We start from the raw sequence: 12,398 nt of genomic DNA, 5'->3' as shown, positions 1-12,398 counted from the left end.
GAGCACTACTACAGCACTATCAGCCACCAATGTACAGAGAACAAAGGGGAGAGGGATCATTAAAGAGAAACACAGATGGCGGAGAAGAGTTCAAGAGAGGGGAAAAAAGAAAGAAAAACCCAGTTAATAAAAGGGATTAAATAAACTTTAACTTAAAATTCAATTAAGTGATGACTCAAAGTCAAGGCAGATTGCAGGTTAAAGCTGCATCTTTCTCAGTACTAAGACAGCCTTTGAGTAAGTTTTAGTTTTAGAGGTTCTGTTAGAAATGAAGCATGACAAAAACATGTGACCCTGGCAGTCTTGAAAACTGGACCAATACTGAGATGTCCTGAGCTTTGGCAAAGTGGTAGTACAATGTAAAAGCCAGATTGGGGAAACAAATCAGGTTTGGGGAAATCATCGCCTTCTCTCTTTTAAAGAGAATGAAGGGAAAACCAAAATTATTTTTCTAAAGAAAAAATTAAGTACAAAAGCAATTCTCTTATAGGAATCAGTTACAGACTGCAGGGGAGTCTACACACACTTCATTTAAACACACAGCAGTCAGCTCAAGCACCATCCATTCTTTCTCAAGTGAGCAACCTCAGTCATAAATTAGAGAGGCCATGTCATCCTCTTCCATTTTAGAGCAATTAAGAACTACATGCTTGCCATATGAGAGACATATTGAATAACACTGGCTGTCATGGCCTTGTGGTTGAGTACACACACAGAAGGCCCCTAAATCCTTCAGGCCGTTTCCACACCTTCTACAGAAAGAAGAGCAAGCAGCTCTTGGAGTTTCTACTTGATCAAAACACAGACAAAATATATGCATTGGATAGAAGGGGGAAAAAGTTGGGGTGTATTTTCATGAAATATTTCTGTTTTAGATCTGAACCTGAGTTATTCCCTTTGCTGATTCTATTAAAATAGAATTAACTTGGGTTCATTCTGTGTCTACCCTCATGTGAAAGATAACAGCAGGATGAACAAAGACACTGGAAACGGGATGTGTCAGTGCTGGAGGGGGTGAAGGAAGCCACTTGTGTGCTTTGTGAGGAGTCCCTGTTGCATCAAGAGCTTGGCTGAGGCAGAGTTTCAGGCGGCCGTGACCGCAAGCGTGGGGGCACTCATTCTGCAGAGTCACCAGGAGAGCCATGCAAACCCAGCAGCTGAGGGGGCTTTCTAGGACAGGCAACAGTTCTTGGAACACACAGAACCAAACTGGACAAAGTCTCCACCAGCACTCCCATACGCTGGGCTCGGGCACGGCTCTCTTCCCAAGCAGCTGGGCAGGCACACATGCGCTCGGCAGATAGCGGGGAACAAGCTCCAACCAGAGCACACCCGGTGTAGACACAGTCAAAAACTTCTCAGCACACATTATGTCAATTTAGAAAAGAAACTGGGAAACAAGGAGATAGCAGCATTCAGTGTTAGTCGCAGTGTGAAGAAGCAGAAACAAACAATCAGGGTGCTTCAGCCATTGGAAAGTGTTCAGCGGGAGAAGGAAACCGGAGAGAGGCTGAAACTCAGAAAAAAGGCCTTGATCCAGCTCCCACTGAAGTCAACAGCAAGGTCATTCAACTACCTCAGAGTGCTTTCCAGCAGGCTGTAACTATGCCATCCAGAAACAAGGCAAAATTCACATTCCAGGAGGACAAAAAACATGATCCTAACATAGGAAACCTCTACAATATTAACTTCTGACATCACTCTCTTCACTGCATTAGTCAGCTGCTGAGAAATTCAGTGACATGACCTAAAAAGATGGGTCTATAGTCTGGGGGTTTGACTAGCCACTTTACAGTCTTGCAGAGCTTAATATTTAAGGCAATTTTCACCTTTCTAGGGTTAGGCTGAAGCAAGCAAACAGGCACTGTGCCAATTAACATTTCTTTTGTCAAGGGAAGATCATCTCCTTTGGGACAGTTCAGCCTCAGGTGGTCTGTGCAGAATGTAATGGGCCAGTGGTTCAAGCACTGACCGACCATCACAGAAAAAATATGTGTGGCATGAAAAATAAGATATACTAATGTGAGCTGTTATTCTACTAGTTCATATAGAGTGGTACAATTTGGAAAATGTGGCTTAGAGAGTGGCTCTGCAATATTCTTCAAAAAGACAAGTAAGATAAAAGGCCCACTTACCAATATAATATAATAATTTAATAATTACAGTGATTTGTGTTGAATTATCTGGGGAGGGACTACTTCTTTAAATATGAATATTAAACCATGCCACCCACAAATAAAAGCAATGGTTAAATACATCAATGGTTAAAACAAGCTAGGATGGTATAAGGAGCTTTGTTAGGACTTTTTGCAGTGGGCTTATTAACAATTCCAGAGTTGTTTTGTTACAGATGCCAAAGCAGATGGGAGAAAGTGGACACTTACTGTAAAAGAGAAGTCATGCCATATATAACTATTACTGCTGGTTAGATTTATTTTTTTCTCTTGGCTAATGGGCACTATCAAAACACTAAAGCATCCTGAAGTGAGGTAAGAGGGGAGGATAAATAGGGTGGGTGAGAAGTGCAATGTAATAAAGAAAGAAATTATGCAGAAGTTCACCTGCTGTTGTCAAGATCAAGACATGGAGAAGAGCATCTGCAATAGAATAGATGGTTTAACATCAAAAAGGAACAGAAAGGGGGGAAAAAAAAGAATGAGTTAAATGAAATATTGGAAAAATGAAACAGATTTCTAAAGCAAACACATGAACATATACATATATATGCATATTCCTCACAGGTGAGAAGGTTGAAGTGAGTATGGAAAATAAGCCTAAGTAAACAGCCTCAGTTCCAAGGGGCCACTACCTGTACAGCAGAGAGACTGGAGGGATCTGGTTTCTCTATGGAATTCCTCACACTGCAAGCCAGACACCTCAAATGCACAGCTGGATTTTGAGTAAAACTCTCAGAAGCAGATAAGGGGAAATGCTGCTTGGTTTAGGTACCCACATCTAAAATGTGGACTGTGGGATAGCAAAGGCTAAGGGACCCAAGGTAATTCCAGCCAGTGTTCCTGACAGCACAATAAATCATGTTTTTCTTCTCTTAAAATCCTCTATCAATACACTGTCCTCCACTTCCTCCCATTTCAACATGTTTCTTGTCCTCCTTTTGTTCTACAAAATGACAAATTTCAAACTCTCATTTTGACCTGTTTAGGCCCTCAGTAATCACTTAGTGTCACATTGGACAATTAGTTTTCCAACTTCCCTTTTGATTTTATGGATCTGCATTGCCATTTTCTTCCATTAACATGCTTTGCTATTAATGAAACACTCTCACTCTTTTTCCTCATTGTAACTTTCTGAACAAAGGCCATAAAGCTGCAGCATAATTTGAAATCACTTAGACTTTCAGATTTAAGAAATGACTATCAGCTGGTCGCTGCCAGGTCCTGTTTCCAAAACAATTTCCAGGAAATCAATCTCACATTGGGAAAAATATATTATGGATTCAAAATACAACACTTGAAATATATTTTGTTTACCTTGTTAGCAAGGATCCAGCCTCCTTTTTTGCAGACATGCAGCTAAGAATGATAATTCACATTATTTGTCACAGTACGAGCTGCCCAATCCCTCATCTTTTCATAGATGGAAACAATGACTTCCAGCAAGATAAACTCATTAATAGTATCCCAACTGCGTAATTTATTTCAAGATATAAGTAATGACACCTTCTGATCATCCATTAGTCAAACAGGGACTTCTTCAGCAAATTATACAAAAGACATCAGGATTTTTCATCAAACAGGAGCTTTACTGTGAGTCAGAGTTGGAAAGCCTGCAGAGCTGCTGCCTATCTGCTCTAGAACACAATACCAAGTTCACATCAAAGCGTGGACCCAGAGCTCCTTCCTCACAGTGCCGTGATCCTGACAGCACATCAGATTTGCTCTCCTATCTACTGTGACTCTACACAGATGTCAGGAAAATTCTTAGGAATATAGTCTATACAAATAATTCCACTTTATCACCAGAACACAGCTAAGAAAACAACGTCATTTTGCACACCATTGATACTTTAAAAATCTTACAGTCACCCTTATCTTCACCATTCATGCATATTCTTTTGGGAGATAAAAATATGGTATTGCCAAGCAATGTCTAAATGATGCAAATCTTTCAGTTCAGTAATTTATTTTTTTTTTTTTGCCTTTGAGCTTAATAAGAATACACAATAGGATATTGTGTGGTATGAGACTAAAACTGTGAAACATATTTGCATTTATGTTGGCACTAGTTCTGTCTCTCACATTACAGCAGGAAATTACAAATGATATCCCCTAACTTCAGCAGTAAAGTCACACAAATCTATCTTACTGGATGTTCAGCACCCAAACTTTTTGGCATACTCAGAGATCTTTAACTTTGCTCAACTTGTAAGATCAAGTAGATTTATGAGAAGAAAATCTGATTTCTCTCCTCACATTGTACAGAACACAAACTTACTACATCTCTGACAAATAAATTACCATCCAATACTGTGCTGGTGTGTTTTTTCTCAAAAAGACCATCTGAATTCAACACATTTTCAGTATCTTGGGCAAAAGTAAGGCCACACCCTTGCACAGGACCTTTGACAGTGTTTATCTACCATTTCATTCAAAATTCTACGAGTTTCCTTTCGTGATAGGTAACCACTCTTCACTGCATGCCCTAAATGTCAGCCCTGCTGCTGATTCATATGAAGCCACTAACAGTGTGTGTCTGCATGTGGAGAGGAGTGGGGCTGACAACAGGGCTATGAATCACAAATATATTTGTTGTTCCAGCAGAGTGAGTGCAGCAATCATGAACTTCTACAACTTTTCACTTTTAAAGCAGGTTCTTAGAAGCAAAACTCCAGTAGTCAATGTACTTTTCTAAGAAAACAGATGCACCCCAACAGTTTATGACTCAGACCAATCTAAACAAGATAAAAAGGAAGTGTTGTACATTCTTTTTCAAAGGCTGAGGAATTGTTATTAAAGTTTTCTTTATTACAATATTTAGTGTCAGTTTAGCGTGTCTAGATAGAAAGAAAAACATCATTTGTCTTAAAATTCACTATTTGATACAAGGCTGCAGAGAGTGTTGCTCCTATGAAAATCAGATATTTTATCCTACCACTAGCATCCTGGTCGTCTCAAAAGATGGGAATACCACTCATACTTTTTAAGAGAAAACAACAAAAAAATTGCACATCCAAGAAATAAGTGCCACTCCTCTAAAATGTATATAGCTCATCCTCAGCAAACAGGAAAGACCTACCTTTCAGAAAGGGCAAATTAATACATCCTTTGGAAAAACCTGTAAGTTCTCTAGGGTTAGCATAAAGCACCAAAGCAATTTTAAAGCTTTCATACCAGAATATATATAAACAGGCACACACTTTACATATTCAGTATTTTCATTTCATTTGTTAGTTTTGGAGCTCATGAGAAGCAAATCCAAACAGTGCTGGTCACAATCAACTATCCTACAATCAGCTAACAAAATATATTCTCATCTATGTCAAGTGAGTCAATCTGGCAATATTGTCCCTCCTCTAGATCAGGACTGCCTGTCATTCCAAATGGGACTCCAGTGCTATTTTTTAAAAATACAGACTGCAAGATAGTAGGAAACTCATTAGAGATTGACCAAAATAATCTTTCCCCTTGTGCTGTCCAGTCCTGCTGTGTACACAGCTCACAGAGATTAAATGCTTTTTGATTACTCCAGTTTCTTCTGGATTCATCTGCACATTCCCTATCCAATCTGATGGCAGGACACAAATGTAGAATTCAGTGTGAAGACTGAAATTACTTAAGACACAGTAAGGAAGAGCATTTAAAACAAATGCAGTCACAGATTTTAAGGCCAGCCAGGATAAGGTTTATAAATATGATCTTGGCTGGGCCTGCATTTTGACCTGCCTTATGCCATGACAGTGAGCTTGCCTAAATGCAAATGCTTCCAAAGAGTCAGTTGTACATGAAGACAGTGCTCAAATATGTGCAAAGCACGTGATGTTTAGATGGCTTGTCTATTCATGTAATTTAGAAGGCAAACACTGGAGCTGGTGCTCACCTCAACTACTCCATCAGCACGGAAAGTGCTGACCATCTGGAGTGATTAAGCACTTGGTGTCAATTATTATTAACTCTGAAAGGCATTGTACTTATGTCTCCATAAAATGCACACAAATGCCTGTGTGTAGGTGTCATTTATCACATTCATTCCCCTTGAACTTGACTGAGGGCCCACTGACATGCAGTGATTTCAGTGAATAGTCTTGGTACTCAGGCTTGCTTGGTTGTCAGAACTTAAAAGATCACAACAATTTATTGGCAGCTCCAGGAGGCAATGAATTAAAATACAGCTCCTAGTTAAGCATTAGTTGAAGCTTGTGTCACTGCAGGTACTCTGTTTCTCATTTTGTAGTGTAATGTTAATTGATGCACTCACCCTGAATGAATAGGGCTGGAAGAAAGAGCCACATTGTCCAAGATTTCAGGGCCCAAGCTTAAGCGATATGAATTCTTTTCAGCTTCTTTGGCCAGAGTTGTTACCTTGGGAAGAAAAATAACCCCATTTTACTACAATGAAATCCATAATTGAACAAAAAAAAAAATGTATTTTGCATAGTAGTGCCTAAGGCATTTAAACATTTTCTTTTAAAAGAAAGGAGTACTAATAGTATTAAGATACTAGAAACCCTTATTGTAACACTTGGTATTTCCCTAAAGTAATCCTATGTTAGTGGCCTCAGTGAAAGAATGCTGTGATTTCACTAAGAAGGCATTTCCTAAATCTCTTTTTTTTTAACTACAAGCATGTTTCAAGACAGTATCTTTTAGGACAATGGCTACAAGTTCGATACATCCCCTGAATGTGTAGCACGATGTCTATTAGCAACATTCAAATATCAGTTAAAATGGAGAACGTTAAGAACACAGTCCCTGTGCAACAGTCACAGTTTATCATTTATTTTGGAATAGACTTCAACACTGCACAGCACAGTATGCCATTGAATATACCTAGAAACAGAGAGGCTGGTACTGAAATGAACCAAGCAGCCTACACCACCCAGTCTCATCAGAACATTTTGCAGAGCAGCCTTTCCCTGTCCCCTGATCTCTGGAGGTTTGCTCACCTGCTGGCTGGGGATGAGCACGGTGTCGTCGATCATGGCGCTGTCGCGCAGGTAGGAGGCGTGGCTCAGCGTGTGGGACCTGTCGGAACTGAAGGACCGCAGGCTGGGAGGTTGGTAGGGTGCCAGAGCAATGCATCAGCAGCACACAGGATGTTGCAAAGGTGTCATGACAGATCGAGTGGGAGAATGAGAAAAGCGTGCTATTAGCAACACCATGCAGCTTCCAGGGGCAGCAGAGCACAGTCAGGGCAAACACAGCTATGCACACCTCTGTTGTGCCACCTGACCATGGGCCACAAAGCCTTTGCACTGACCTATCTGCTTCCAAATGCAGAACCTAGAGATTAATCTAGATATACTCACAAATACTTTGGATTTGGCTTTGTGGCATCATGGTTTCCTCATAACAAAGAGCATTCATGTCCATTAAGGCTCTTTGGAGAACTTCTCTGCTGCATCACACAAGCAAACAGCTATGGAAAACCAGTATGCTACCATCCTGAAGTAAAGCTGGAATGACTCTTTCTGTAGTTTTGTTGGGACCTGCTCTCTCCCCTTAAGCCGTAAATGAGTAAGCCTGACATTGTCCCCTGGAAGATACACACAGCAAGGCGAAGTGTGGCCAGCCACAAGCTCCTGTGTAAAACAGAACCTTCCTCTGAATGCCAACAGCATCTGCAGGGAGAGAGCCCCAGTGTGAGCACTGATCTCGCTGTAAGTACACACAGCTCTGCAGAGCACTGGTTGCTGTAGCAATGAGAGGTGCAAGGCAGTAAATAAGCTGCTTCCAGGCACTGGCTCAGAATGTAGCCGCAGTATCCACCAGCAAAAAGCAAAAAAAAAAACAATAGACAAATACGACAGCACAGAAGGACATATTGAGGTAAATGGGGTTTCTGCTACCAAATAGCACAAGTTTTGTCCTTGTTATGTTCACTAGCTGCAGTGTGACAACAGTGATTTTTAAAACCAGATCATCCACCTTCAGATGTTGTGCGTGTACTCTGTGATGTTGATGCAGACCTTGAGGAATATGGCACCTCTAAGTGAAGGAAGCGGTTTTGCGTTCCTGGCTTACACATCCCTGAGTAGTGCTCATAATGACTAACATGCTGGATCAGAACAATAGGCCATTTATCCAGATACACTGAGCTTTAAGGGATAATTCATTTTCAGCAGTTAGCAATAAAAGTCACAGGTTCATTACAGATATGAGTTTCAACTGCTTTAAGTGCGTATCATCTGCTTCAGACCACAGCCTTTTTTAACAATAGTTACATGCACTCAGTAATTTTTGATCCACTTATAGAAGCAAATGGTTATCTTATTTTTATTAGAAATGTATGACATTGAAGAGCAATCAGCGCTGTTGATCATTTGCTTATACCAATGGCCTGTTCAGCATCCCAGGTGTATTGTACAAAACTGGAAGCAAAGATAGCCTTCAGAAAGCCTTGAGAAAAAGCAAACCAAAATTTAACACTTTTTCTTTGACGGAGGAACAAGCCTCAGTAGCAGACCCCATTTGCCATCATTATCCTGTGTTCATTTCCATGTTTGACACTTCCAGAACCACTCTGCTGAGCCATGCAATGCTCGTGAGAGAGTCACCATCCAAGCTGTAGGTTCTGCTATTCAGCTAACATGAAGCCCTGGATAGATACCAAATGCAGGGAAGCCTGAACTGCGTTTGGCTGGTTATCCCTACGGTGATCCTGTCTACCCTCACTGCTACTACCACCACTAGTAGCCCAGTGCTATTCACTGTGTAGTGCCTGTACCAAAGCTCTAATACAAACAAAAGGGAGCTGGGCTTTATCTGCAGCCAGGATAGGTACATCCATGACTGAGGTCTGCAGGTAGCTACAGTATAATTATATATTATAGCATAATAGGGTTGTGGGACCAATAACACAGGCCCAGAGACAGAACTGCGGAATGCTGCCACGCTCCTGAACCTAAGAGTGTGTCTTGCCTGTGTGCACAGGCACACATCACCCACCTCTAAGCCCCAAAAAGGCCCTGGTGGCACCCAGAAAAAAGGACTAGCATCCCCATGCCAAATTTCTACTCTTCTTCACTGAGGGACTTGCAGTGCCCACTCACTTCCCAACCTAGACAGAGACCCAACAAGCTCTAGTCTGGTTGAGCATCTCTCTTGTTTAGATATCAGTGTATATTTACATATGTTCTTTCAGAAGCTGAGAAAAAACCCTGGGGTCACTGAACACTAAAAATGGACCTCAAAAATGTTTCTCAACAGCAGCATGGTTCCTTTGGTTCTCCAACTCAACTTTCTGCATACAGCAGGCCTCCAAAGTGGATGAACAGAGACAGGTGCCATAGGAGGAGATAGAGACAACAGGTGCTCATGCTATGTAATACCTACCTGGGCATGATGCTAATGAAAGCATATGGAAAAGAAAAATGAAGGGGAGAGAGAAATAAAATAAATAGGGAAGATGGTTACAAACGAAAAATACATGTTTGTAAATAAAACTGTTTAATGTGTAAGATCACATGAGTCTAGAGTGCTAATACTATCTTGCTTTACCGAATTTTTCTGAAAAACCAAAGTCGTTATTAATGCAATGAAAATCACATTCAAAGGAAATGCAAAACAACTGAAGCAGTCTCTGTGAAAATTCCTAAAATCAGTAAACTGAAGGTGACAGAAAATGAGACCATGGAGTTAGAAAGATGTCCTTCTTTCATTATTTGTCCCTTTAGATTTTTGCTGCATTTCAATATAATTTTGCTTGGCACAGGTTTTTCATACAATACAAACAAGACCATATCAGTGACATGTCAGTGAAAATCTACTGAAATCCACTGACAAGATTTAAAAAGCTAAAATATTCTAAATGGGAGCCCAACTTAAACTGGGTTAACACTTGCCTGCACAATCATTTCTATACAACATCCTAAAACCTAAACAACTCCCAAACTTTGCTGCCATTGAGACAATGAAAGGATTTCATTTTAGGCATTCTGATGTGGTTCACAGACTTCCTCTGAGAGTTAAAAAGCCACACAGTCACTTTGTTTTCAGTGGACTCACTGTCTAAAAACCAACAGAGACTCCAGGCTTGCAGGACCTGAATGATGGGATTTACACATGCTGTGAGGCAAACCAAACTGTTTCCTGACATCTTTTGTTCCAGAAGCAATTCCCAGCCTACTCAAGTAAACAGAACGGATCCTACTGATTCCACTGAGCTTCAGAAATGCTGCCAGGATAACGACCAAGACTGGAAAATGAGGTAGCTTTAAAACTCTGTTGCCAAGGTTTCAACTTTTTTTCTTTTCTTCCCTTTAGTGTACCCCAGTTCTAAAGGCAGTGAGTTGGGAGACAGTGCTGATTTCACCCAGGAATGCCTGGGTGGCTATTCTGAACTAGAACTGGGGGGGTTCATCTACCAGCTTGAGCCTACACTTATGCTCACTAATGAAGTCTTTCCTTCTGGGAAGGGAACTCCATACAATTTGTAGAATATAACGATACTCCAAAAAAAAAAAAAAGAAAATTAAATCAAAGCCTCATGCATTATTATTCCACAAAGAGATCTAGGCTTAAGTTCAACTTTTTAGATATAAGCAAATCAGTATGTTATCTGGACTGAACAAACTAATGTTTCTATATTATTATTAGAGTTGTGTCAGTAGAGGGACAAGTATTGTGTTTCCTGCTAATTCAGCCGTGAGGAACCAGAAAGAGTGGAGGTGTTTGCAGACAACACACCCGCTGCCAGTCCAGTGCAGAATGAACAAGTCCATTGCTCCTCTCCTGATACCTTGAGCCAGCAAACCACTCCAAAAAGCCAGCTCACCTGATGCTCAAAGCCCCTGTCCACCCATCCCCTGACTTGTGGCAGCAGGAGAGGAGGGTGACCACCCCTTCCTCCTGCCAAGTGGTGACTGCCACGCCGAGTGGACACATGCTGACCAGCACACCCCAAGCAGAGACCCCGCAGAGGGATTTCACACACTTACAGCAAAACAAGTGCAGAAGTAGCATGAGAAAAGTTCCACATCCAGGCAAATACCTGTCTGAGCGTCCTCCTTCCAAGCTGTACCTCAGGTAGTTCATTCCATCTAAGAACTGGCTGCTTGGCAAAGAGTCATCTCCCAGCTCCCGGAGGTCTTCTGGCCTAAGGTACTCCCCTCCATCTCCTGTCATTGTGTCATCACCTGCAAATCAACCCACGAGGGATAAGCACACACACAAGTTTGACTGCATTGGCACCTCAGAATCTAACAGCTGGATGGCACAACAAACAGGAAGGCATTTTCCACTCAGGAAACACTGCAAACCACAAGCAATTGATGTGTTTAATCAAACTGACACATCAAGCAAGATATTTTTAAAAATAAATTTAAAATCAAGGTGATTAATCAATTAGAGTTCATACATTTTTTGCTGTTGCACACACTGGCAAGGAGCACACTTCTTCGCTATTATCTAAAGCGTGGTCTTTCTGTTCTTTAATCCATTTCAGCTTTCTGGACACAGCTATGCTGCATCCCAGCCTGACAGTTTATGGTTAAATATCAGCACTTATTTGATGGTAATCTACATGCATTCAGACAAAAACAGCCTTGTGCCTTATAGTTGCCAAGGTTAACCTAAACTCTCTGCTATCCAAACTCCACATCATACAAGGCTCTGTCACCCATATTCCAAGATCTTTCTGTAATCAGCAACAAAATTCATGTTTCTAGAACATGGCAACATCCAGAAACTGGAAATAAGCTCACTTGCATAGATGGGAATGATCATAATTCATAATGAATCCCAGCCTAAATGATCATTTGTTATCTGACACAGTAACCTTTATCCATATACTCTGAATACTGAAATTTAATCCTTTTTTTTTAGGTCCAGCATTATTTTCCCCAGGAAATTCTGCCTATATGAAGTCACAGTTTGCTTTTCCCCAGCAGACTAACAAAACAGATTCCATTGCCAAGCAACGTGTAGATGTTTCTTTTCATTCCCACTTGCAAGACACTTCCTCTCCAGTTTCTGCCTGGATATTTCAGTCGTTTTCCCTCTGGTAAATCACTGCAGTGTGAGCCTGCCAGAGGCTTGGTGTGACCCACAGAGCCACACAACATGACCCCAGGCCACCAAGAGCTTCATGGCTTCTCATTTGCTAGGCTGTGTGGGCAAACTGAAGCTCATCTTGATACTTATTTTCACAAAGCAAATCAAGATATTTTTTCTAGATGACATTTCAGCTAAGAAATGAAAAATTTATTATTTGTCATCTAA

At 41.0% G+C, this 12,398-nt stretch overlaps 1 protein-coding gene across 1 annotated transcript in view; it reads right to left on the bottom strand.

The window, feature by feature from the left end:
- ANK2 (ankyrin 2) overlaps positions 1–12,398 on the bottom strand; it is a 148,757-nt gene that overhangs the window by 41,721 nt on the left and 94,638 nt on the right. The window contains 3 exon segments of the mRNA XM_050973712.1: positions 6,436–6,539; positions 7,124–7,226; positions 11,170–11,314. Coding sequence (XP_050829669.1) covers positions 6,436–6,539; positions 7,124–7,226; positions 11,170–11,314 — 352 coding nt within the window.

This window comes from Serinus canaria, chromosome 4 (assembly GCF_022539315.1).
Source record: "Serinus canaria isolate serCan28SL12 chromosome 4, serCan2020, whole genome shotgun sequence".
Classification (NCBI taxonomy): domain Eukaryota; kingdom Metazoa; phylum Chordata; class Aves; order Passeriformes; family Fringillidae; genus Serinus; species Serinus canaria.
This window is presented reverse-complemented; position numbering and strand designations above follow the sequence as displayed.